The 25,713-nt window shown below is 43.9% G+C and overlaps 1 protein-coding gene and 1 long non-coding RNA gene across 9 annotated transcripts; one reads left to right on the top strand and one right to left on the bottom strand.

Moving 5' to 3' along the window:
- Positions 1 to 4,198: 4,198 nt before the first annotated feature.
- LOC140592608 (uncharacterized) lies at positions 4,199 to 6,381 on the top strand. Its single transcript, XR_011992958.1, has 3 exons — positions 4,199 to 4,836; positions 5,793 to 5,908; positions 6,229 to 6,381. It is a non-coding gene; the product is annotated as an uncharacterized lncRNA (long non-coding RNA).
- Positions 5,758 to 22,212, bottom strand: LOC111857827 (G-protein coupled receptor family C group 5 member B-like). 8 transcript variants are annotated; one of them, XM_072716304.1, is made up of 8 exons: positions 21,508 to 22,212; positions 20,354 to 20,413; positions 19,333 to 19,401; positions 14,002 to 14,150; positions 7,849 to 13,107; positions 6,375 to 7,370; positions 6,198 to 6,280; positions 5,758 to 5,891 (listed from the first exon to the last, which is right to left on the bottom strand). In XM_072716304.1, exons 6-8 carry the CDS (start codon positions 7,366 to 7,368, stop codon positions 5,850 to 5,852), a joined length of 1,119 nt encoding a protein of 372 aa, XP_072572405.1. In that variant the 5' UTR covers positions 7,369 to 7,370; positions 7,849 to 13,107; positions 14,002 to 14,150; positions 19,333 to 19,401; positions 20,354 to 20,413; positions 21,508 to 22,212; the 3' UTR covers positions 5,758 to 5,849. The 8 variants fall into 8 exon arrangements, with proteins under 8 accessions (XP_072572405.1, XP_072572402.1, XP_072572406.1 ...); XM_072716301.1 differs by having other exon boundaries at positions 14,002 to 14,147; XM_072716305.1 differs by lacking the exon at positions 19,333 to 19,401 and having other exon boundaries at positions 14,002 to 14,147.
- Between the last annotated feature and the right edge of the window lie 3,501 nt (positions 22,213 to 25,713).

The following is a 25,713-nucleotide window of genomic DNA, read 5'->3' as shown; positions in this document are numbered from 1 at the left end:
AACTACGGATACTGGAAGCCTGTGCTAGCATTTCTCCTGCGGTGTTGCTATCAGTGTGTGAAGAGTGGGAGAAGAGGGTTGCATTGACAATCCAACACAATGGGCAGCACATTGAACACATTTTATAAGTGGTCAGAAACTTGTAAATAACTAATGAAAGAATAAAGTCACGTTAAAACCAAGCACACCATTGTTTTTCTTGTGACATTCCCAATAAGTTTTATGTGTCACATGACCCTCTTCCTATTGAAAAAACAAAAGTTGGATCCAAAATGGCCGACTTCAAAATGGCCACCATGGTCACCACCCATCTTGAAAAGTTTTCCCCCTCACATATACTAATGTGCCACAAACAGGAGGTTAATATCACCAACCATTCCCATTTTATTAAGGTGTATCCATATAAATGGCCCACCCTGTACTTTACTCACCCTTCTTTATAAGTATTGCTTATTTAAATAAAGATATTATTACAAAATGACTTTCTGCCTATTTCTGCTATTATTTCTACAATTATGCTTGAATGAATACTTCCAGAATCCCATTTCTACAGTTCTAGATTTATATTGTAATAATGCTAAATAAAATTAAAGCTTTAGTAAATAATATTACATTGTGGATATAAAATACAAATGAATACTGGAGTTTCCCCTATATCAGGGGTATTCAACTAAAATTTAAAGAGGTCCAGTTAGAGAAAAATTCTTGAAGCAAAGGTCCGGAAGATCATAATGTCTGACTATTTAATAGTGTGATATATATTTAAGTAGCCTATTAGTTGCATCAACATTGTATGTAATCAGTACCTGACTGTCAATCAAATTAATTCAGTACAATTCAAAAACGTTTTGACATTATTTATTGTCACGTGACATAGAACTTCGGCCAGCTGGCTGGAGTGAGATTTTCAATTCTAGATGTCAGCACACATATGTAACAGTTCTTACCTTGTAAATAGTCTGCTTTTGTATTTAACCGTGTAAATACACTTTTGTTAATTTTAGGTTTTATAATGGAATAATATAGATTTGCCGTAAGATTTCTAGCATGAGTCTGAAAGCGTGTCATGCCAGATGCTTGAGATTTGGCAACCCTGAAAACGTATATTTTTTGTTTCACATGAGTTTATTTATATAACAGATAACATTACTTTATACATATGTTAAAATGCAGAAACTTCAACGAACATGAAATCAACAATAAACTACGTCTATTTATCCAACGTGTAATATATTACATATTGTACTTGAAAACTTTTCAGCTTTACGATTTCAGGATAGCGCAGCCACTCTGTTAAGAACATTACACTTTTTGTTTGCGGGTGTTAGCTTCGCTGCTGCTATTAACACTAATGGAACATTAGCGCAGACAAAGGCTGCATACGACGAACTATACGTCTTGCGTGGCGGTCAAAGGCGTTTGACGTTCATTGGCGTGGGAAACGCCGGTTCTACTGCTAAACCAGTACTAAATGACTACAAACGCTGCGCCGGTTAAAATAAAAGCGCCCCGTCAGGTTTTAGATAATAACTAAATGTTTTGGCTGTCAGTCCGGGTCCGTATGGGACAGCTTCTGGGTCCGGATCCGGACCGCGGTCCGCCTGTAATGCTACGTTCACACTGCGAGCGGCGAGAGCGTCAAAGCGACCGGAAGTCATTCATTCTCTATGGGAGGGAGCGTCGGGAGGCGTCGAATGGTAAATAAATGGTAAATGGACTGCATTTATATAGCGCTTTTTACCAAAGCGCTTTACAATGTATGCCTCACATTCACCCATCCACACTCACATTCACACACCGGTGGCGGAGGCTGCCATGCAAGGTGCCAACCAGCTCACCGGGAGCAATTTGGGGTTCAGTGTCTTGCTCAAGGACACTTTGATGGGGTCAGGAGGACCCGGGGCTCGAACCTGCAACCCTCCGGTTGCCGAACGGTAGCACTACCTCCTGCACCACCATCGCCCTTCGAGGAGCGGCGCGGCGCGATCTGAGCGGCGGGAGCGTCAGACAGAAGTTGAATCCAGTCAACTTTATGGTAATGAGCTGTGACGCGGTTGGGCGGCAACCAATGGGAATGTAGAGATGCTCCGCTAAAGAGAGCGCCGCAGAACATAAGCGTGTAAACTTTTGTTCCGACCCAACCGTTCCTAGGCACAATGGAGGAGAGACTTAGCCTATTATTGCTGTGGCCGGGTACCCAGTTATATATGATGTGTCTCTGTTTGCATACAGGGACATAAATAAAAAAAATGAGGCATGGACTAGAGTGTCCGAAACAATCGGTGTTCCAGGTGAGATGGTGAAGTGCATAATATATTTTTTTGTGAAAAAGGAAGGAGATCAGTAGTAATTTTGGCGCCATAGCAGAGAATTGTCCGTAATGTTAAACCTATTTATAGCATTAGTGTTTGTCAAAACATAATTATGTGTTTTAGTAGAACTGTCGTGAAACATTTTAAGTACTATTTATGTTAACTAAAGAAACATAAAGCACAAGCAACTACTTGGCGATCATCCATTGTGATCCAAGGTAAATTTAAAAAGAAGCGCTACACTATTTATAGGTAACATTTTCCCTCCAGAACGCTTGATTTTAAGTGGGAATGCAAATAACTGGCTCACAACAATATTTATTTGACAAATTATGTCCTATCAGGAGTCGGTGCAAAGATATAAGCTACACGTTTCTCACAAGTTCAAGTTCTCACAAGTTCTCAGAGCCTGGCATTCAGAGCGGCCTTCGCTGTATGACGTCAGAGAGCGTCTCCGGCGTTGGGTAGCGTCGCGTTCAGGGCGGCGGGAGCGACGGCTGGCGTCTTTGATGCTCGCGGTGTGAACGTAGCATAACCGTGCGTTCACACCGCCGGCGGCGAGAGCGTCAAAGTGGCCGGAAGTCATTCATTTTCAATGTGAGCCGGCGGCGAGCAGCGGCGCGGCGCGTCTTGGACGGCGAGAGCGTCAAGGAGAGTTGAAATCAGGTCAACTTTATGGTAATGAGCTATGACGCGGTTAGGCGGCAACCAATCGAAATGTAGAAGTCCACCGCTTGAGCAGATTCCAGATAACGCAGTCCTGTAAACTTTGGTTCCGACCGCATTAGTTCCCATGGCCGACCGCCATCAAGCAACAAAGAAGGTCCCATGCAGAATGGAGGAGAGGTTAATAATTGCTGTGGCGGGTTTCCCAGTAATTTACGACGTGTCCCTGTTTGCATACAGGGACATAAATAAAAAAAATGATGCATGGACCAAGGTGTCCGAGATTGTTGGGGTTCCTGGTGAGTTTCTAATGTGCATTAACGTTATGTATTTTCTGAAAATAAGCGGGAATTTCAAGCTGACTTTAGCGCCAGAGCATGCAATTCTGTTACTGCTGCAGAATATTCTAACATATCAAAACATATTGGATTATTAATTAATTAATTGATGTTAAAGACCAAGACTAGTAAATACATGTCTCCTATAATACTGAAATTAGACTAGCACTTATAACCATGAACATAAAAATTACACACCACACAAATGGCTTTTAATTGAAAGAAAACATGTAACTACAAAAAAGTTCTTTCCATCGATCAATTTCTTACTTTCACATTCAATATATTTCATGAGGTTATCTTATTACTTATATCCTCCTTGTGGTCAGTCTGCACAAGATTAACAAGCTTGTTTGATTTGCGGCCCCTTTAAATACAAGACAAGCATTCAATCTACGTCAAAGCGTCCAAAAATCTCTGTACAGCGTCGTTGGCAGGGCGGCCAGGGCGAATTTTGACGCTCTTGCCGCCGGCGGTGTGAACGCACGGTTAGGGTGCTTTCACATCTGTGGTTCGGTTCATTTGGGCCGGACCAAGGGCAACAAATGATACAGCAGGGCTAGACATAAGGATTTAGGAGGGCACAGCCACTTTGGCCTTGGCTATTCATATTTTTTCTAGGGCACAAGGCCATTAAGCCTGGGCACAAGGCCAAAATCTGGAAATTTCATAGGACACCTCGGGCCTTGTGGAGGAATTTTATTTCCATAAATGATGCATTTTTTTATTTTCAAAAAAGCAGAAACTTTGCAAAAAGGAATTGGGTCAATACTGAGTCACTAATTACCAATTACTGTAATTACCAAGTTTAGACAACCTACGCAATACGACCTTCGATTTGAGACAGAATATATATATTTATAGATATATATATAGCTTTATTTCAAAAAACAAAATCCAACAATAAAGGAGCCGTCAATATTTTTGTATTTGTTTGCTCAGAACACCCGTATTCTTTTAGTGTACATGACAATTGACTTGACGTTCGTTTTTTGCACACTGCACGCTACCAGTCCTATATCCTCCCAGCAGAGCTTGGTACTTCTCTGAGTCAAATCTGCTCTGCCTCGGCAAATGTTTTTTTACAACACCATCTGACACTTACCTGAACAAAGTAGATAATTTGCAACATTTTGCGGCAGTAGCCGCGAGTTCAGCTTGCTTTCTTTTACGTTCTCAATCTTTGCGAGGCATGGTGACAGCATAAGCAGCAGACGACAACTACACGATGATTACCGAAGAGGACACCTATCTGTTATTCGGAAACCGTCGGATGGCTTTTCCAATCAAAAAACGTAACCCCCGATGATGCACCATTGTCATTGCTGTGGCTCCATAGTAGGCTGGACGATACATACCGTACCAGCCAATCATGCGACGAACATGTACATGATCGTATTAGTCCAGAATTCATTGCGGTTCATTCAGTAGTTGGGAATTACGAGATGTGCGGGTCGACCTCGTTTCTCGTATCGAAGGTTGGGTTCGGGTTCAGTACAGATGCATCGATTGTTGACGAGGTAAAGTGGACCGTGTCATGCGCAAGTCTTTTGTGTAATGAACGTTACTTTCGGTAAAAAGGGGGCATACGACCAGACAAACATTAAAGGCAGGCCAATCTTGGCCGTAAGGTACTTCAATTTTGAGGAGGCGTGCGGCCAATTTTGAAAGGCACGACGGCCATTGGCCGCGGTGCCGCGGCTTATGTCTAGCCCTGATACAGTGTAGCATTTTTCTGCCGTTTTGGGTCCTTTTCACACCACACTGATTGCTCTGGTCCGAACCAGTTGAAACGAACCAAAATGCAGTCATGTGACAACATCTACATCACTCGTTGGCCAGATGTGCCATTAAACGTATTTCGTAAACTGCTTTTTAATTGGTCAGAATTAACGTGCGGGAAAATTCCAATGGAACTCCCGGAAGTAAACAAAGCGAGGAGACAACAAGCCGGTAGACAACATGCCGCTATTTAGTATGGAGGGACGACTGCGCTGGCTGATTGTATCGCTGGTCATCGTATACCATATAGTTTGTATACATCACTTTAGACAAACTATACATTTCGAGAAAGAAGCGCGGATGCGGCTGAAAAACTTTTTGCAGTTGGGTCTGTTCGAGTTCGGATCATGTTCTCACCACAAACGAACTGCTCCAGTGTTCGTTTGAAAGCGTACCGAGACCACCTCTTCAAGGAGGTCTCGGTACGCTTTTGGTGCGCACTCGGGTGCGATTGTTACATTCACACCTGCCCAAACGAACCGCACCAAGTAGGAAAACGAACTCTAGTGCATGCGATTCAACCGAACTAAATGAGGCAGGTGTGAAAGCACCCTTAGTGACCGCTGCCCTATATGAATTCTCTCATATATAGTAGGATGAATAAAATTAAATTCTTGTGTAACCCTTTAGACAAAAAAAACACACCAAATCATATCAGATGATTATATACATTATATATTTTATTCATGCATAGATTGTACTGGTACATGAAATCCTGGAGACAGACAACTGGTCTTCCCCACACCAACATTCACCAAAACTGCCAGGCTGTGGAGGTGGAGGGCATGGGCTCCTGCAGATGAGAGACAGGTATTTAATGACCATTTAAACATCCTTCAGCAGTTCAATGGTGACACTTGAAATTTTTGACTGAGGTTGCTGAGGTGGTACTTGTGTATACATGCACCCCCTTAACAGCACAATGTAACTCGGACTGATGGGGGTACAGCCCAGTTTTAATTCGACCTGCATCCATGGTATTTAAGCTGAAATCAGGTAAAGTCTGAGGAACAGTGAAAGGCCTGTAGACCGCACATGTATTTTCAGTTCAGTGTTTGGGTTTCTGTCTGTGAGCTGCTGAATGAGGAGGTGTACTCACCATGTTTTCATTGTACATCTCTATGTGGTAGGAAGTGCTGGGTCTTGGTTCTACACTTCCATCACCTGTACTTCCAGAACCAGCTTCACGTAAGAGTGGGAGGAAACAGTGAGGGTTATGCTCTCTCTCAAACACAGACACACCGCAGGTCAAAGTGGTGAAAAGAAAGTATTGTACCTGAGTTGCTGTGCAACACGGAGCCTTGGCTCTCCACAATTTGCCCAGTGGTCCACACTTCCACATGTTCAACACCGGCCTCCCTCGGGTGGGGCGAGGCTGGTGCGGGGCCGACGTCTTCAGGATCTGAGGCCCGTGGAGGTGGACGCAGGCAGACATGGGCTTCAGGGGCGACGTGGAGCAAAAGCAACAACCAGGCCTGTACCACCAGCGCCTCTGCCTGCAACTGGTCCTCCAAAGTGGAAGACTGGCCAGGTGTCTTTTTCAAATAGTTATAGTAGGCCAGCCAGACGGTCCACAGCACACCAGAGGTGCAGCTCATGAAGAGCAGCCACAACACCCTGCATTGCATCTGCACCTGCCCCTGAGACAAGTCCCCGGCCAAGGTCATCGGCAGTGCAATCAGCAGGGCCAGTCCATAAATGCAGGCCAAGGTGCTATGCAGTGGCTGGTACTGGCAGACTGGTTGGCCTGGATGATGCACAATTGACAGAATCCACTCCAACATGGCCATAGCTGGTACTACAGCCAGGCCTATCACCAGTGATGCCAGGGCCCTGAAGTTGGTGTGCCGGAGCAGTTGCATACCCTTGGTTGCTTTGTAAACAATGCTCAGGACACACAGCACCACCCAGAGCACGTGCCGAGCAATACAAACATGCTCCTGACTCTCAATGATGTGTGTAAAGCTGAGAGCAGAGATCATGCAGATGGTGGCAAGTAGTAGGAACAGCGGTGCCACCCCACTGCGTGCCTCAGGCTCTGTGATGCGCCGCAAGCGGCACAGCAGCACCAGGGCCAGGATCAGTGAGGCCAGGACTGCCACACCTGCCGCCACTGCAACCGCCACGCCCCACACTGCATCCAGATCACATAGTGCAGTGAAGGGCCTCTTCAGGTGGCCACAGCCTCGAGGAGAAGCCTCATCCTCTGCAGAGCTGCAGCCCACCAGGGAGAATATCAGGAGGATAGGGAATATGGAAGGCATTGCCATTGCTGACAGAAAGAGACGAAGAAATCATTTTATGGGTGGAAGAGGCATTAGTCCATGATAAACAGTTTATCGCTATGTAGGACACATCACCTGTCTGATCAACATACTATCAGTGTTTAACCACTGCAAAAAAGTGTATTATGAGATAAGCAGGTTTCTACAGTTTAGGTAAACAAATGGAGAAGCAGAAAGATACATCCAAGTCTTTCAAAAGCAAAGAGACTAGTGTATGGACTGATATTTGTGCCACTAGAAAGTGAATATGAATTTTGTATATTTGAATCTGCAGTTATCCGCATTACAAAACTGAATACGATAAAGATTAAGATATAGCAGTGCCGGTACTGCTTAATTTTTTATTACGTATATGATCCCGCATTTGCGCTTGCTACACCCCGGCACACGCCTCCTCTTTACCCCGACCTGCAGAACTGTAGTAAACGTGGAAATGAGTTGCGTTGTGAATCTGCGGTGGATTACCTTTTCTCAAGGACCCGGATGTGTGTCACACTAGATTGAAATTGAATTTACGAACTGAATTTTTCGAGGTAGGATAAATGCTATTTCGAGTTATGCGTGTCACACTAGATTGAAATTGAATTTGCGAACTGAATTTTTCGAGGTAGCATAAATGCCATTTCGAGGTTCTGGAATTCAGATTCAAACTACGTAATGATCCGATTAGTACGTGTTTTAGAATCTTAGCAACGTCAAAACCGCCACTTTGAATACAAACAAGCAAAACTTAAATAAAAACAAGCAAATGTGTCGAATCCCACTTCCCGCTCTTAACGCTCCATTGAACATGTGAAAGAAGACGTAAAGGTGTTTTTATATTGGTATTTGATATATTCGTTTGTCGCCTGCTCCTTTATAAGTTCCCCGATGTTTGCGAAACGTATCTTTATCAATGTCGCACTGAGAAAGAGCTGCCACCTTTGCAGTTTCTTCCCACAATCTTTCAATTTGCTCTCTGAAGCATCCATTTCATCTGTAATTATAAGCATATTTTCGTACCAATCCTAATAAGTTTTTGGGGGAGATGGATAGCCGAATATATAACAACTATTACAAATGGTACTAATAAAATATTAATCTGAAGTGGCTGCAAAGAAAAGCTTAAAGTCTTTATGAACGTAAGATAAAGTCCATATTCCTAGTATTTCGGTTTTGATTTTTTGTCAGGTGAAGGTGTTTATGAGCAGATATGTGTGTGAGAAATTTGGTGATTTTTGGTGGCTGTTTTGGTACAGCTGGCATTTATTGGCAGGACTTTTCACACTTGTCCTAGGATTTTCACCCAACCTATGTAAATCTGATATCATTCAAATCAGGAGACAGTCCTTATAAATAATTATAAGAAAAATTCTAAACTTTCTGTAAGGTACGGCCCATAGCCACACCCAAACCATACAGGTGCCACGCCCATTGCAATCAGACTGCTATATCTCAGGCCTGCCTCAGCCAATCATCACCAAACTTGAATATGTCCTGTAGGACAGTACTGGGCAAGGGACCTCCAAATGTCGTGCCAATCGGTTAAACGGGGGTGTTACAGCACTGTAACGTGTCTGTTTAAACCTAGAAAACCAGTGCAGCTTACATTTTTCTCATTACTGTTTAAGTGACACATTACTGGTCAAAATCCATAAATTACATATTCCTATAACTCCTACAATGTCCACCACACCTAGGTCATTCTGGTGGCAAGTCAATCAAGACACTGCCCTTATAGATGATTTATAAAAATACCTTGACCTGCCTGTACAGTATGGCCACCAGCCACACCAAACCTGCACCATTTTCATGCTCATTTCAAGCAAGCAGCTACATCTCAGACATGCTTCAGCCAATCCTCACCAAATTTGACCCACTCATGTAGCACTGGACCACAAATAGGCCCTCTGACTTTGGTGCCGATCGGTCAAACTGGGGCGCTACGGCCACTGTGCATATGACCTTTGTTTAAATAAGACTCACCTTAGCAAATTCAGCTGAAATGCCCTTATTTCTCATAAAACCTTCAAAGAATTGTTACCTTTCCCTTCATCTGACTCCAGATTTTTAATTGCCTGTCATTTTCCTGCCATTTGACTCATAGAAAAGTACCTGAAGGCAAAGCAGGGACAATGTGAGAAATATGGAACATGGGAAATATTCCATAAAACCAGCAGCATATCTGACCCACAGTCTTGAAAAACACATAAGTAAACAGTGTACATGCTGCTTCTTAAACAGAGAAGATTTTCCATGTCTTGCAGTGATGTGGCAGCGTCCAATGATTTGTCAAACAGCAAGGTATGGGGAACACACCTAATACCTCTGTAACACATACTAATCATACACTCCATTGTAACATGAATCTCGCTGAACACATTTAAAAATGGTCCTGGAACCACCAGAGATGAGGATGTGATAAAACCATGAGGGTGGATGTGCAAAGTTGAACAAAATTGAAGATAATATAGAAATCCATCAGGGATGGCGGGAGGGGGCGGGGGTGATTAATGAATGTTTGAGCCTGGGTCAAGACCTAATACAAGAAATTAGCTGTGACACGACTTACTCCATTCATATGGAGACTTGAGGCCAGACTCAACTACCACAGCTCTGATGTCATGTAAAGAAAACATTGACAACAAAAAAAATAGACTTTGAAATCAGGAAGAATAAATGGTCAATTCAAAATAAATACAGTGGTACCTCGGTTCTCGAACTCACTAGAACTCGAATTTCTTGAAAGTCGAACAAACCAGTTTGACCTAGAACTCGATCTGAATATCAGAAGTCGAACCATGAACGCTGATGTAATATAAATTGTACGCGCCAGGAAATGAGTCATACTACAATGCAATTCTTACTTGAATGCCTTCTTCACAGACTGGACGATTAATGAAATAAAGCAGCGCAACATTACAGTAACTAACAATAAACAAACCACTAACTTACATGTACTATTAGAGCATTTATATAATTTATTTAAACTTTGTTTTACCAGGTAAATTAACTGAAAACCAGTTCTCACTACTTTAGGTGATATTCGGGAGAAAAAGCAGATTACGCATCGGAACTGCCTGGGATACAAACGTCATGCGTACAGAGGACTAATGACAACAACCAGCCGATCACATGGGGATCCCACACGAGGTTAACGAGGGGGCGTGGCACACAGAAGGAGCGGACTATCGGGGCAGGACAGGGGTAATGTTGGGATAAGATCTTTATCGTTTTGGAAGCCATTAAGAAAAAAATGCTTTTCTTGTTTTATCCTGTTCATTTTATTTTTAAATGCTAAAAAAAAAATAAACATATTTAGGTGTAATTTTGGGGGGCCGGGAAACAATTAATTGGTTTTCCATTACTTCTTATGGGAAAAATTCAATCAGAACTCAAATTTTTTAGGATTCGGTCCAGAGTCTGCAACGGATTAAGTTCGAGAACCGAAGTACCACTGTATACAGTGCCCTCCACAATTATTGGCACCCCTTGTAAAAATTTGTAAAAAGGGTTAGAAAAATGTCCACCTTTTGGCAAAGCAGCTTCATCTCACACTGAAAAAATGAGAAAAATCCAACCTTTCATTGAAATAAATTTATTCAAAGAAAAACAAATCCTTCATCAAGAAATAATTATTTCCAACAAAAACACGTGCCACAATTATTGGCACCCCTGCTTTTAATAGTTTGTACAACCACCCTTTGCCAGTATAACAGCGCTGAGTCTTCTCCTATAACATTTTATAAGGTTGGAGAATACAGAACAGGGCATCTGAGTCCATTCCTCTTTACAGAATCTCTCCAGATCATCCAGGGTCCTCAGCCCTCTCCTGTACACTCTCCTCTTCAGCTCAGCCCACAGGTTTTCAGTGGGGTTCAGGTCAGGGGACTGAGATGGCCATGGCAGAAGCTTGATTCTGCGGTCAGCTAACCATTTTTATGTTGATTTGGACATGTGCTTAGGATCACTGTCCTGCTGGAAGATCCAGTGAAGGCCCAGTTTTTGTTTCCTGGCAGAGGCAGCCAAATTTTGATATAAAATGTCCTGGTATTTCATGGAGTCCATAGTGCCATGTACCCTAACGAGGTTTCCAGGGCCTTTGAAGGAAAAACAGCCCCACAACATCACAGAACCTCCACCATATTTCACAGTTGGGATGAGGTTCTTTTCATTATATCCATCCTTCTGTTTACACCAAACCCACCTTGAATGTTTATTGCCAAAAAGCTCCATTTTTGTTTCATCAGACCATTGAATTTGATTCCTGTCAAAGTTGTAGTAATGTTTTGCAAACTCATGGCACTTACATTTGAAGTAACTCACAGAAAAGACTTCTTTCTGTCATACCTTTCAAATAATCTGTTAGCATGAATGGGATATCTGATGGTTTTTTCAGAGACGTGGTAACCCCAAGATTTTACATTGTCTTGTAATTCACCAACAGTCATCCTTGGGGATTTTTTTGTCCGTCTGATGATCCTCCTCACTGTATGTGGGGGCTAAATAAAATTGGGTCCTCTTCCAGGCAGGTTTGTAACAGTTCCAGTTAATGTCCACTTTTTAATTATTACCCTAACAGTAGAAATGGGCATTATAAGGTGAGTAGCTATTTTTTAATACCCATTCCCTGACTTACGAAGGTCAGCACACTTCTCCCTCATTTGGTCTGTGTGTTCTCTTATCTTTCCCACGTTGATGGATGACTATGGGAATTTGGCCTCTGTGTCTCCTCATGTTTGTACCCCAGTTAATCAGGAAGTCATGGATTACAGCTTGAAGGTTCCTATTCACTCCAATCAACTCAAAGATGTACAATTTACAGGGGAAACATGCTTCAGTTACATTGTGTTCACTATAATTTGCAGGGGTGCCAATAATTGTGGCACATGTGTTTTTGTTAAAAATAATTATTCTTAATGAAGGATTTGTTCTTTCGTCAAATAAATTTATTCCAATGAAAGGTTGGATTTTTCTCATTTTTTTCAGTGTTCAATGTTTCAGATTCTTTCCTGTTACAGAGCATGCATACAGAACATGCTCCTCTGTGACCTCACTGCAGCCCTGTCTTCTCCTCCCGAATCATTTGCACATACAGACACACACAGAGCCCACAGGGAGCTTCTACTTTACCCTCTGCAGCTGGAGGCAAAGTTTCTGTGGAGGGAAGTGGTAAAGTGAGACTTTTTGTCACGCTACGTTTACAATCACTCTTTTTAGAGACCTCGCCAATAATAAATATATGATGTATGGAAGCTAGTTCACGGCCATCACAATTTCACGGAGAAGTAAAATGAAGTTTTTCTTTCACTCTCATTTGTTGCAGCCCGATGTGCCACTACAACCTATTGTGGCGACATTATGTCTCCCAAATTACCAATTATAACTTTCGTTCCATTGCCGGAGCATTTCTCTAGGTGTGGAATCTCCACTGTCACCTCACAGAAGTACATTCCTTGATTGTTGAAGCTAGTATTCCTTAGAGTCAGTCTGGACCAACTGTGTCCCACCTCCCGATACACCAGCTCTTTGGGGTTCCGATCCTCTGATACGTTTCTTCTATTGTCTCGAATACTGGAGGACACTAGCACACGGCCTGCCTGGGATCCATTACGATGAGACCAGGTCACTCGAACCCTAGACTCGTCTGGCACCTGGAAGGTGCAGTTGAGTGCCAGGGAGTCTCCGTTGGTGGCCCGGAATTCGCTGTGCACCAGCCCACAGCAGCTTCCACACACGCCAGCACTGTGACGACGGGGACGAGAGGATATGTGTCAGAGAAGTTAATCAAAGAAAGGAAGCTGTATGTGCCTCTGAAATACAGACTTCGGCACACAGTGGAGATACTTTTTAATGATAAGGGAGAGAAACATTAATTAAACCACCTAGACATGCAGACCAAGAACCTTAATCAGCTTATAAATAACAGTATTTTATTCTGCGGCCATTTATTTGAACTTCTTATAATCCCCTCTGATTCAGGTGATTACTCCATGTGTAATGCAGGTAATGATTTATTATTTCTTGACATTTAATAAATTAGACAAGTGAAACTGAATGTAGCCATTTGTTTGCAGTTTGTATTTGTGCCTGGTTATTCCAATTAGTCAATGACTGGAATGTCAGGGTTAATATTCAGATGCCTCTTATTGTTTTGTTGAAGCTAGATTAGTATATTTTTTATGCATTCAGAGGTGCACTTTTGGTTATTCAAACAACAAAACCCCATAGCTGGATAGACTGTATTATTGTAAATTATCAATTAGTGCACACATTATCACAGCATGTGAATCTACGTAATTGCTGTCATTTAATTAAAACAAAATAGAGAGAGAGAATACAAGGAGAGTCATATGTAAAAGACTCTAAAGAATTGCAAATAATATGTAATATAACTCTTGAATCTCTTGCTAAAAATATTATATATATTTCAACTACTACTTCCTACTTCCTGTATAATTTGAAATAATTAGTAAAGAAGTTTTTTCTTCGCATTATAAAGGCATTATGAAGGTGCAGGTAATGGAAAGCAAAACTACTTTCTACTTCTTGTAAAATGCAAAATAATTTGTACAAAAAAAACGTTTGGTGCGTGTAAGCATAACACAAATTCTATAAAAGCGCTGACTGTGCTTTTACCTGTCATGACTCATGAGTCCAATGGCTGTTTTGTGTCCCAGTTCCATTGTTGCAGTTAAGACAAGTGACTTCACTCGCTGTCTCTCTGCATGATGTGTCTTCCCCACACTGACACCTAGAAGGGCCATGGAGGCCCAGTCGGCCTCCTGCTGACAGCAAGTACAGTTGTACAGTGATGAGAGTGACTGCTGAATAGACTCCACTTCCCTAGTATGTCCCCCCCCCCCCACCCATTTCTCAGTAAGTGCAAGCAGACACCTGACTTAGTCATCAAGCACAATAAGTCGTGGGCTTGATCTTTAAAAGCGGTAATGAACCCCCCCCCAGTAGAAATTACTGACATGTTGTCATGCTCCCATAGCAGCCCACCCTCCTATCTTCTAAATCTGCATATCCTGTACAGGCTCACGGTCAGCATGGTGTCTAACCCAGACAAAATAGGCCGTCAGTTAGGAGCAGTGATGTAGAGGTTAGAAAGAAAATTATGGGTAAACTATAGATATTTGTTTTAACACTCTTACACGCCACTAAATAAAGGTGGATGTACGGACGTCTATGCAGGACTATATGGGTGGGGCTGAGGGGGCTATCTGGACCAAAAGCCCACTGTGTTTGTGGGTTAGATATACATTAAAAATCTATTATTTTCATGTTGTGGGGGGCATTTTTTCAGTGCTCACAAGGGTAAATTCCATTTTATAGAAATCTATTACTGCAATCAAAAAACTACAACTGCCAAAAGACTTGTATTTTGTTTGGTTATTTATGGTTAAGGTTAGGGCATAATAGGAGTTAAGGTTGCAATGCCTGCAGCGCATCACAGAGGCTGAGGCACGCAGTGGGGTGGCACCGCTGCTCCTGCTCCTTGCCAGTTTTTTTACAGTAGTTAAACACTGATGACATGTTGCTCAGACCAAAAATGATTTCTTTGTCTCTCTCTGTGTCAGCAATGGCAATGCCTTCGGTGTTCCATATCCTCCTCATCCTCTCCCTGGTGGGCTGCAGCTCTGCAGAGGATGAGGCTTCTCCTCGAGGCTGTGGCCTCCTGAAGAGGCCCTTCACTGCGCTGTGCGACCTGGACGCAGTGTGAGGCATGGCAGTGACAGTGGCGGCAGGCGTGGTGGTCCTGGCCTCACTGATCCTGGCCCTGGTGCTGCTGTGCTGCATCACAGAGCCTGACGCACGCAGTAGAGTGGCACCGCTGCTCCTGCTCCTCGCCACCATCATCATGCTCTGTGCCGTCGGCTTCGTGCACGTCATTGAGAGTGAGGAGCGTGTGTGCATTGCTCGACACGCTTTCAGGGGGGTAATATATCACCTGAGCATCGCATACCTAACTTCCCAGGGTGTGCCATTGCTCAGGCACTCCTGCTTCAGAGCCCTGGCAGCACTGGTGATAGGCTTGGCTGTAATGCAGGGCATCATCATTTTTCAGTGGGTCCTGGCCATTGCGCTCCACCCAGGCCAACCGGTCTGCCAGTACCAGCCGATGCAAATTTCCTTGGTCTGCATGTACGGGCTGACCCTGTTCATAGCAGTGCCGATGACCTTGACCTGTGGCTTGGCTCCGGGGCAGCCACATTCCAGGTTCAGGCTCATGTGTCTGTTCACCATGAGCTTGGCCTCTGGCATGATGTGGGCCATGTATCTGGCTAAATACTATGGGGCCATGAAAATGCAGGATCTCTGGTCATGGACATCAAAGGTCTGTGATTAAAAGTACAAAAAAAAAAAACTAGTACAAAAGAAAACGCTAGTCCGCTTGATACAAAAGCAATGCACGTCGGACTTGTACTACACTTTTGTACTCAAGTGGCCTAATAGCAAAATAATTGGTGGGAATTAAGAAAAATGATTTTAATTTGTTTTTTATCAACAGACGGCACCAAAGTTAAGGGGGGGATGTTTCCTTCTGCTTCTCCATTTTTTTTCCCTAAACTGTAGAAACCTGCTCATCTCACAATTCACTTTTTTGCAGTCAGTAAACATTAATACCATCTTGCTCAGATGTCATAAAAGTCAGTTTGTCACAGGTGATGTGTCCTACATAGCGGTACACTGTTTATAATGGACTAATGCCTGATCCACCCATAAAATGATTTTGTCGTCTCTCTCTCTGTCAGCAATGGCAATGCCTTCCGTGTTCCGTATCCTCCTCGTCTTCTCCCTGGTGGGCAGCGGCATTGCAGAGGATAAGGCTTCTCCTCGAGGCTGTGGCTCCCTCCTGAATTGGACGCAGTGTGGGGCATGGCGGTGACATTGGTGGCAGGCTGGGCGGCCCTGGCCTCGCTGCTCCTGGCCCTGGTGCTGCTGTGCCGCCTGCGTCGGATCACAGAGCCTGAGGCACGCAGTGGGGTGGCACCGCTGTTCCTGCTCCTCGGCACCATCTGCATGCTCTGTGTTCTCAGCTTCCCGTATGTCATCGAGCGGGACGACAGTGTCTGCATTGCCCGGCACTCCCTCTGGGGGGCACTGCTTGTCCTGACGATAGCATACCAAGCGACCCAGGGTGTGTGACTTCTCCAATGCCCCTGCTTCAGACCCCTGGCGGGGGTGATGATCAGCTTGGCGGTAATGCAGGGTATCGCTTTTGTCAAATGGATCCTGGTGATTGCACTGCACCCGGGCCAGCCCGTCTGCCAGTACCAGCCACTGCGTATCAGCTTGGTCTGCATGTATGGGCTGGCCCTGCTCGTGGTAGTGCCACTGACCTTGGCCTGTGGCTTGGCTCGGGGGCAGCCACAGTGGAGATCCCGGACCTGTTGTGTGCTCTTCACGAGCTTCACTTCTCTTGTGATATGGGCAATCTATCACACTATTGCTTCAAGAAAGTGATTCCCACACAGCGGTACACTGTTTTTGTCGTCTGTGTCAGCAATGGCATTCCCTTCCGTGTTCCATATCCTCCTCAACTTCTCCCTGGCGGGCAGCAGCTTTGCAGAGGATGAGGCTTCTCCTGGAGGCTGTGGCTCCCTCCTGTATATGTATATGTATATGACCTGGACGCAGTGTGGGGTGTGGCAGTGGCAGTGGCAGGCATGGCAGTCCTGGCCTCACTAATCCTGGCCCTGGTGCTGCTGTGCCGCCTGGGGCGCATCACAGAGGCTGAGGCACGCAGTGGGGTGGCACCGCTGCTCCTGCTCCTTGCCACCATCATCATGCTCTGTGCCGTCAGCTTCATGCATGTCATTGAGAGTGAAGAGCACGTATGCATTGCACGACACGCCCTCTGGGGGGTGCTATATGTCCTGAGCATCGCATACCTAACTTCCCATGGTGTGCGATTGTTCAGGCGCTCCTGCTTCAGGGCCCTGGCGGTGCTGGCAATGGGCTTGGCCGTAATGCAGGGTATTGCCATTATTGAATGGATCCTGGCAATTGTGCTCCACCCAGGCCAGCCAGTCTGTCAGTACAATCCGCTGCAAATTGCCTTGATCTGCATATGGCTTGGCCCTGCTCATAGTAGTGCCAATGACCTTGGCCTGTGGTTTGGCTCAGGGTCCAGGTTCAGGGTCATGTGTCTGCTAATCATGAGCTTCATCTCTGGGATGATGTGGGGCATCTGTCTGGCTCAATACCATCGGGCCATGACAATGCTGGACGTCCAGTCCTCCAGCTACGAGGACCAGTTGCAGGCGGAGATGCTGGTGGCACTGGCCTGATTGCTACTGCTATTGCACGCCATTCCTGAGGCCCACGCCTGCCCCGTAGTGCTGAGTATCGCCATTGTTGAGTGGATCCTGGCTATTGCACTGCACTCAGACCAGCTGGTCTGTCAGCACCAGCCGCTGTGTATCAGCTTGGTCTGCCTGTACGGCCTGGCCCTGTTCATAGCAGTGCTGATGACCTTGACCTGTGGCCTGGCTCGGGGGCAGCCACTGTGGATATATAGGATTGTGAGTCTGCTCATCATGAGCTACTCCTCTGCTGTGGTCAGTCCCCCAGCTGGGAGGATCAGATGCTGGAAAAGGTGCTGGTGATGCAGGCCTGGCTGCTGCTGGTGCTCCACGCCACCCCTGAAGCCCATGCCTGCCTGCGCCGAGCCCTGCAGCCTTCGGGTCCCGATGATGTTGTTCCGTCACAGGCCCAGCCCCACCCAAGGGAGGCCAGTCTGGAAGAGAGCATTCCTCTGCCCACCCGGTCGATTGTAGAGACCCAGGGCTCTGCGTTCCACAGCAGCTCAGGTACAGTACTTTCTTTTTACTACGCAGGCAGGCAGCTTTGGTGAATATTGGGGTGGGGGTGCTGGAAGACAAGCTGACTGTCTCCAGTACCAGCTGAAGGACATTTGTGGAGGTCTTCTGCTACTGCTGTTGTGGGTTTGTTGTTTTCTGAGACTGTGATAGCAACAGGAAGTTCTGCACCTTGCCTTAGAGAGACATCTGGATGCTGAGGAGCACATCTGTACTCAATTGGCTATAAGCAGACTGCTGCTGCCCATTGGGAGAATAACTGGAATAAATCTGTAACAGTATAATCATTGGATGATTAAAATAATGTATATCATCTTTGTAATTGATAAAGTTAAGGAGGAGATAAAGGCAGCACAGCGGGAAGTGAAGCAGTGTCAGAGGGGCAAAGGATACCTACAAGAGGAAGTCAGAGCGTACATTGATGGACAAGAACAGAGTAAGAACTTAGAGTTTCTGGATTTCTCATGCACGTTCAACACCATCCACCCCCCGATGTTACAGGACAAACTGGCCAGGATGCAGGTGGATTCACACCTGGTGACATGGAAACTGGACTACCTTACCAACAGGACACAGTAGGTCAGGTTGAACAACATCACATCTGATACTGCGGTCAGCAGCACGGGTGCACCTCAGGGGACAGTGCTGGCCCCCCTTCCGTTTTCCATTTACAGACTTCAGTTACAACTCTGAGCCGTGTCAAATTCAGAGGTATGCTGTTGACACTGCAATCATCGGATGCATCAGGGGTGATCAAGAGGAGGAGTACAGAGGTCTGGTGAGGGACTTTGTGGTCTGGTGCCGTTTGAACCACCTGCAGCTCAACACTAGCAAAACCAAAGAGCTCGTCATAGACTACAGGAAGTCTAAACCATGCCCTCAGCCAGTTCAGATTGAGGGGGGTGACACAGAGGTAGTATAGGCAGCTACAAGTACGTCTTTTCTGTGTGTTTTTTCTACCATTTACGTTTATACCACTGTGGTATGGAGCTACTGGAAATTAGAATTTCCCTCTGGGATTATTAAAGTAAGTAAGTAGGTAGGTAGGTAGGTCGGTGTGTCTATCCAATTGATATTTTATATCCACAATTTAATATGTACTAAAGCCCATCCCATCCAACTATTATCCGCTGCTTACCTGGGGTCAGGTCCCAGGGCAGCAGTCTAAGCAGGGATGCCTAGATCTCCCTCTCATCAGCCAGCTCCACTGAGGGAATACCAAGGCATTCACAGGCCAGCCAAGTCACGAATCATCACTTCATCCAGCGCATCCACGCTGTGTAGTAGCCACCACGACTAACTGATCGATTATGGCAATTCTTGTCATCAAGTAAACCAGTTTTAATCTTAATTTCAAAAATCAATACTTTATGAAGGGCGAGTTCAGTACAATATTATATTTAGAGAGAGGCCACATTCACATAGTTTTAACAGTGTGTGGCGGTGGTGTGTACTGCACTGCCTTGTATATGTGTAGGGATTACCAAGGAAGACTGGGTATGTGATGCCTTTCTGTCAATTATATTGAAGTTAGTTAGTGAGGTGCAGTTGCACCGACCGGCCACATGTAAAGAAGGGCGCTATTTTGGAAAGCCTGTGTGTTGCGAGACTGAGTAAGCACTCTCGCTATGATTTTCTTTGGTGTTTTCTCGGGGAGCTTCTGATCGGGTTTTCAGCAGAGGTGGGTGAGGGATCAGCTCATGTTTGTGTTAGGTGGACTTTGCGTGCTGATGCCTTGGGAAACTTTTGTCTTTTTACTGTGCTGTCCTCACGACACGTGACTATGTGCAACTAGACAGCCAGCGAACAAAAATAAAATAATAAAAAGGCATTTATAAATATCTTCTCTGAAATCAAGAAAGCAAGCCTTGAGGGGAGACCTTTTTATTTTTGTTCGCTGGCTGTCTAGTTGCACATAGTCACGTGTCGTGAGGACAGCACAGGGTAGATATCAGGATGCGAGTCGCCACACTCTGCTTTTATCCTCAGTACTCTCAGGTGAGAGTATGTTTGTGCCTGTCTTGCTGCAAAGCTCCAAAAGGTGGGTGTGTTTGCTAAATATGTGGAAAGGTAGGCTTCAGTGGATGTAGGAGACAAGGAGGCCCACGTACGTGTGTGATGTATGCTAGAACGTTTATCAGACATAACAATGGACCCACCTTTACCAGATCCAGCAGGATGGATGAGGCGCTCCAATTCCTAGGTAACTAATAATAACACTAGAAAATACAAGAGTGTAAACGGTAAAAGCATATTCTTTTTCCTTTTATGTAACCCTTTTTCTTTCCAACAGGTTCAAGGGTAAAAGTCAACAATTCCTCAGTGAAATAAGACATACACTTAAACTTTAACCTTACTGATACAGGTATATACTGAAAAAATAAAAGCACATAAACCAACAGAAGTCTGTTCTTTTTGGTTTCAAACCAAAGTAAATAAACTTCACTATAGTTAATCAAGAACAACAAAAAAAAAAAATCAGTAGCGATTCCCTTCAGGTAGATTACTCGGGGAATATATTCGAACATATTCATAGAATCAGCCTTCACATTTTATAGCGACATACAACAATAGCTGGACTGTTTAGAATAGAATAGAATTACCAATGAGCTGCGGATCTGGAGGATGGCTGTATGCAGTAGTCGAGTTGTAAAAACAAATCAGGGGGATGGTGAATTTTATCAGACATATTCTGTGCTGATGACAGTGCACATGGTGGGAGACCAACTGTGTACCCTTTTTATTGTTGTTTAAGCAAAAACATAATTAATATATTCTAATATCCTAAAACAACATGCATGGTGTGGATGTTACGTGTCAGAAACTCCTGTCATTAGCTGTAAACATCATTAACTGTGTTGTTATTGCTATGTCCATAGATTACACCTTTGGTAACATAATGTTAGGTGTAACGGCCATATGTATGTTGCACTTGGGCTTTTATTTTGGCTTTTACTTGTGGTGTTAAAGTCACGTGAGTATGGGTGTCGGTATTAATTTGTAAAGGAAATCACCTGTACAGGGAGAAAGAGGCAAGTAGGGGGAGCACATTTTTGTTGACCGCATTTTGTACCGGAGTTTCTGCAATGTTTTTATGTCTCTGATACCTGACACTGCACGGTTTGAGTCATATGATGTAGTTGATCGTAAATGGATCTAAAGGACATTTTGTATCTGCAAATAAAAGAAACTGAGATAATTGGAAATCTTGCGCGTCCGCGTGGTACCTCCCGCACTTCGCCTAGTTGGTATGTTAGCAGCCAACAGTAGGCTTATAAAAAGTGTGACCTGATATTTCTGATTCTTGACTTACCTGAAATACTTAGTTTTTTTTCTTTTTAAATCCGATATCCCTCAGATCGAGCTGTCCATGCCGTTTGGCCATGATGTTAAAATCACATCAACACCGTCACCTGCTATGCCGCTTACTGAGGTAAATATTTTTTAAAAGTTGCCCTCTCGCTAAACGGTAATTTACTCAATAAACCTATGCATTCATTGATAAAATAGCACAAGGGATGGAACGGGGGATGATCGTTTTAGAGGGGGGATGACATCCCTCCTCAATTGTAATACTGGCTGTATGGCAGGGCAAGGAAAAGTCCGTCCCAGACGAATATGGCGGGCGTCAGCGTTCCGCGGGTTCCCAATTGAGCGCTAGAAATTACCGCTTACAACGCTCAGTTACTTCAGTACCGTCCAGAAGAAAAACGCCAAATATTACTTATCCTTTTCCTGCTTATTACGGCGAAGTGGGAGAATCCATCCGCGCACTCCGGACACAGCCTGAGCTCCCGGCCAGTTCGGTTACTCCGCCACCCGCTCCGTCGTCGGCTTCTCCACTCGACAAAAAAACGCGTTGCCGCACTGCAACTTCACCAATTCGCGACCGCATACGAGGCAAACCGCAAACACGGCTCCGTGAACCTAATTTGGGGTTCTGGAGGAAAAGAAAATGCGTTTTTCCCCTGTTAACACATAAGCGCGTGGACCCTACAAGGAAAACCGCCACCCACTTCTGTCTCTCAACCGCGCGCTTCCACTTTTTTACCACGCCTACGAAGGCGTGCCCGCGTGACACACACTTCAAAGTAAAAGGCACAAGACGTTATAGCTTTGAAGGAAACATTTATGGAGACCCCTGGACTACAACATTGGATGACCATGTCGGTTTTTTATCCTGTCAGCCAAAATCAGTTCTGCTCAGGCTGCAGTGGGCACAGATTCACCAGATGTATCTGCCTTGCCTTAGGCTCTGTGGCGTAGCCAGGAATTTTCAACAGAGGATGGGGACCATGCATATCCAGCTTCTCACATACTAGTTCCCAGGACACTCAACTGCAGCACAGCCCAACCTATTTTTGTGTTTCTTTAGAACAGGTTTTTAACAATAAACTGTATTTTTAATTATGGTGCATAACCGCAGACATTTATGCTAATTCATTGTAATTACATTGATTTTACTTTTAATTGCTGAAAACTGAACTTCAGATTGATGTTGAAATTGAAAATACAGTAAACTGATGGTCTATTTGGTGTGCAATTTTTAATTCCTTACAATACATGAGCGTGCATGAAAACCATTACTAATTACTGCAAGATGTATAAAAAAGTAAGTAGACTCCTAATCATGAGCATAGCATGTGTTTTAATGACAGGATTTCACAATGATGGGGAACACAGGTCTTAAGTGTAAATATTTCAGAATTTTACATACAAATTTTTTGTTGTAAAATTTACATATTTGTGACAGGGGGCGCATATGCACCTTACACACCATGTATTTCTATGCCACTGGTTAGGCTGGTCTTGCATCTGACCAAGATGTGCATAAGGGTAGCTGGAGCAGCCAGATCTTTTCCCAGCCAGAGATTTAAGTTTGAGGGAGAGGGCAGAACATCGTATGTGGCATCGATGATAAGGTAATGACAAAGTAGCACAACTGAACACAATCAGGAAACACAATCAGGAAACACAATCAGGAAACACAATCAAACTGGGAGCAAGAAGGTAGACAACCATAGCTACAAACACAAAGTAACAACTACAACAACTGACTTAGGAATCAAAAATAGGCAGGCGCTTAAATACACTGATATCAAGACTAGACAGGAAACAAATGAGAGCCATAACAAATAACCAATCACGAAAGACTCAGGGCAACAAGGAACAGGTGTAGTACATTTTGCAATCAACAGGCACGGAAAAGTAAATTAACAGATATAGGAAAGAACCGAACATCAAGGAAAAGTAGAACAAGAACAAACGAATGAACCGGGAACATGGAACAAAAAACAAGGAACAGTAACTGAAATGCCTATACAAATGTTAAACCAGAAGAACACAAAACCAAGAAACATTAGATAATTTGTTGACCTCTGGAGTTAGAGAACGGTGGCTAACCACTTAGCCCATTAAGCCACCTGATGGCCCAGGGAGCAGGTCAACATACTAGAGGTTAATGGCTACAAGACAGAGGAGGGAACAGGGTGGCCAACGACACCTGCTGGCCAAACAGGGACAGTAGCAATCCTAATACCACATCAAAATATCAGGTTTTTATAACATTGTGGCGACATTTGGTCCCCACAATGTAATATATACACCCCGCCCACACACACACAAACACAAACGTGTTGACATATTTTAGAACAACATCCATGCTCAATTAAGCATTCAAAGTGGTAGAATTAATGGACTAAGTATAATGCTAGATGATATAGACATGTCCATCAAGGTCTGGTTTAAAGCAATGTACGATGGGAAACAATGTGCACCACTTGATTTTCTGATTATGTATTTCTGTACATCATTATTAGTAATTGCAGTGTCCATTCACCACCAGTACCTGTAAGCAAGCGAACATGAAGTGCAAACATTCTATTATTAATTAAAAATGAATTGCATGCACAACGAAACATGATGAAAGGACTCGAAATGCAAAAATTATCAGTATGTGCATCTCTGCATGTCAACATCTAAGGTCTGTGATTAAAAACAGACTTGGTAGTATATCCCTTAGAGACAGTCACATTTAAACTTGAATATTTTTCAACATTAGACTAAATCCAGTAGCCACCCCTTATCCATGGGGGAAATGTTCCAAGACCCCCAGCGGATGCCTGGAACCAGGGATAGTACCAAAGTCTATATATACTATGTTTTTTCCTATACATACCTGTGATAAAGTTGATTTTATAAATTAGGCGATAAAAGATTAAGAACTATAGACATAATTCCAATAAAATTTTTCAGGAAACCACGGAAAGCAAAACCATGGATAAGGGTAGACCATTGTGAACATTTACAACCTGAAAAAAATTAAGACCTAGTCAAATCAAGTTTAAAATGATATTTTCAAGGCCATAATTGCTTCAATTCAAATCTGAGACATTTGAAGTATTTTTAATGCCCAGTAGACACCCTGTATATATTTATCTACTGGAACATATTCTTCCAAAAATGCCCTACTGATACAGCTGGAATCAGGATGACATGGCAGCAAAATACTTTACATCCACAAATACTTCTACAGTTGTTCATAGCTGAATCATCTCCAGAGGAATCCTAAAAGCCTGTATTTTTTTTACTGTTTGGCCCCTTTCTGCCCCGGTTCTTGTGATAATACATTATTCTATGGTTTTCAGAATTGTGGCCAGCCTCTGCTTTGTGTGTGCTTGGTTCCTCAGTTATTAATATAATTATTATTAAAATTCACAGAATGGTTTTCAGAATTACTTTCTCTCTAACAGTTATTAATTAATGCATTGTATGCATATTATATCCATTTGCTCCATTTCATACATATTGAGAGAGAGAGCCCCTCACGATTAGCGAGCTAATGTCGTATGGATCATCCAGTCGGAGGGGCGGTGCTCATATGGCTGGCTTACGCAGAAACCTCGACTTAACCAAGAAGAAAAACTGCTCGGAGCAGGTTTGAGACTTAGCGTAAATTGCCTTAGCAGCATGCCTCGAGTACCCACCTTTCGTAGTACGGGTTAATCGTGAAGTTACACCACACGTCATCAAGTTACTCGCAAAGTTATCCCGATAAGCCAGTAACCCTGCTTCGTAATACAGGCCACCGATCACACATACGATGCTTTATACAACGATTAACATTTAAACACTACGCCTGACATAGAATACAGCACAATAACACACAACGCATGGTGACTGTGGAGAGCTGTTTACAAAGCTGGCACCAGTCCGACGGTACCCCCCAGCTCTACAATATATTTTTGCAGTTTCAGGGTGAACTACCCCTTTAATTAAACCAGCTTTTAAATAAAAACTGCAGGAAACAAAATTTATGTTCACATTTCATGTCATAATCATTTATTTACTGTCACATTATACGATATATTCGTAGTGGAGAGTACGGTTGGGATCACTCTCCCAGGGCCCTGGGTCTGATTCAAGTTGTGTATATCCCGGAGTGTTGGCCAAAACACCACTTAATGCTCAGGATCCTGATGAATCTTTATTGCTTAAGGCGCAACATCCTTTAGGCCAC

This window comes from Paramormyrops kingsleyae, chromosome 9 (assembly GCF_048594095.1).
Source record: "Paramormyrops kingsleyae isolate MSU_618 chromosome 9, PKINGS_0.4, whole genome shotgun sequence".
Classification (NCBI taxonomy): domain Eukaryota; kingdom Metazoa; phylum Chordata; class Actinopteri; order Osteoglossiformes; family Mormyridae; genus Paramormyrops; species Paramormyrops kingsleyae.
This window is presented reverse-complemented; position numbering and strand designations above follow the sequence as displayed.

Coding starts and splice junctions, on each gene's coding strand:
- LOC111857827 (XM_072716304.1), bottom strand. CDS start 7,368: ATGGCAATGCCTTCCATATTCCCTATCCTCCTGATATTCTCCCTGGTG. Junction 6,281..6,374: donor CGTGTTGCACAGCAACTCAG/GTACAATACTTT, acceptor TCTTACGTGAAG/CTGGTTCTGGAAGTACAGGT. Junction 5,892..6,197: donor AGATGTACAATGAAAACATG/GTGAGTACACCT, acceptor TCTCATCTGCAG/GAGCCCATGCCCTCCACCTC.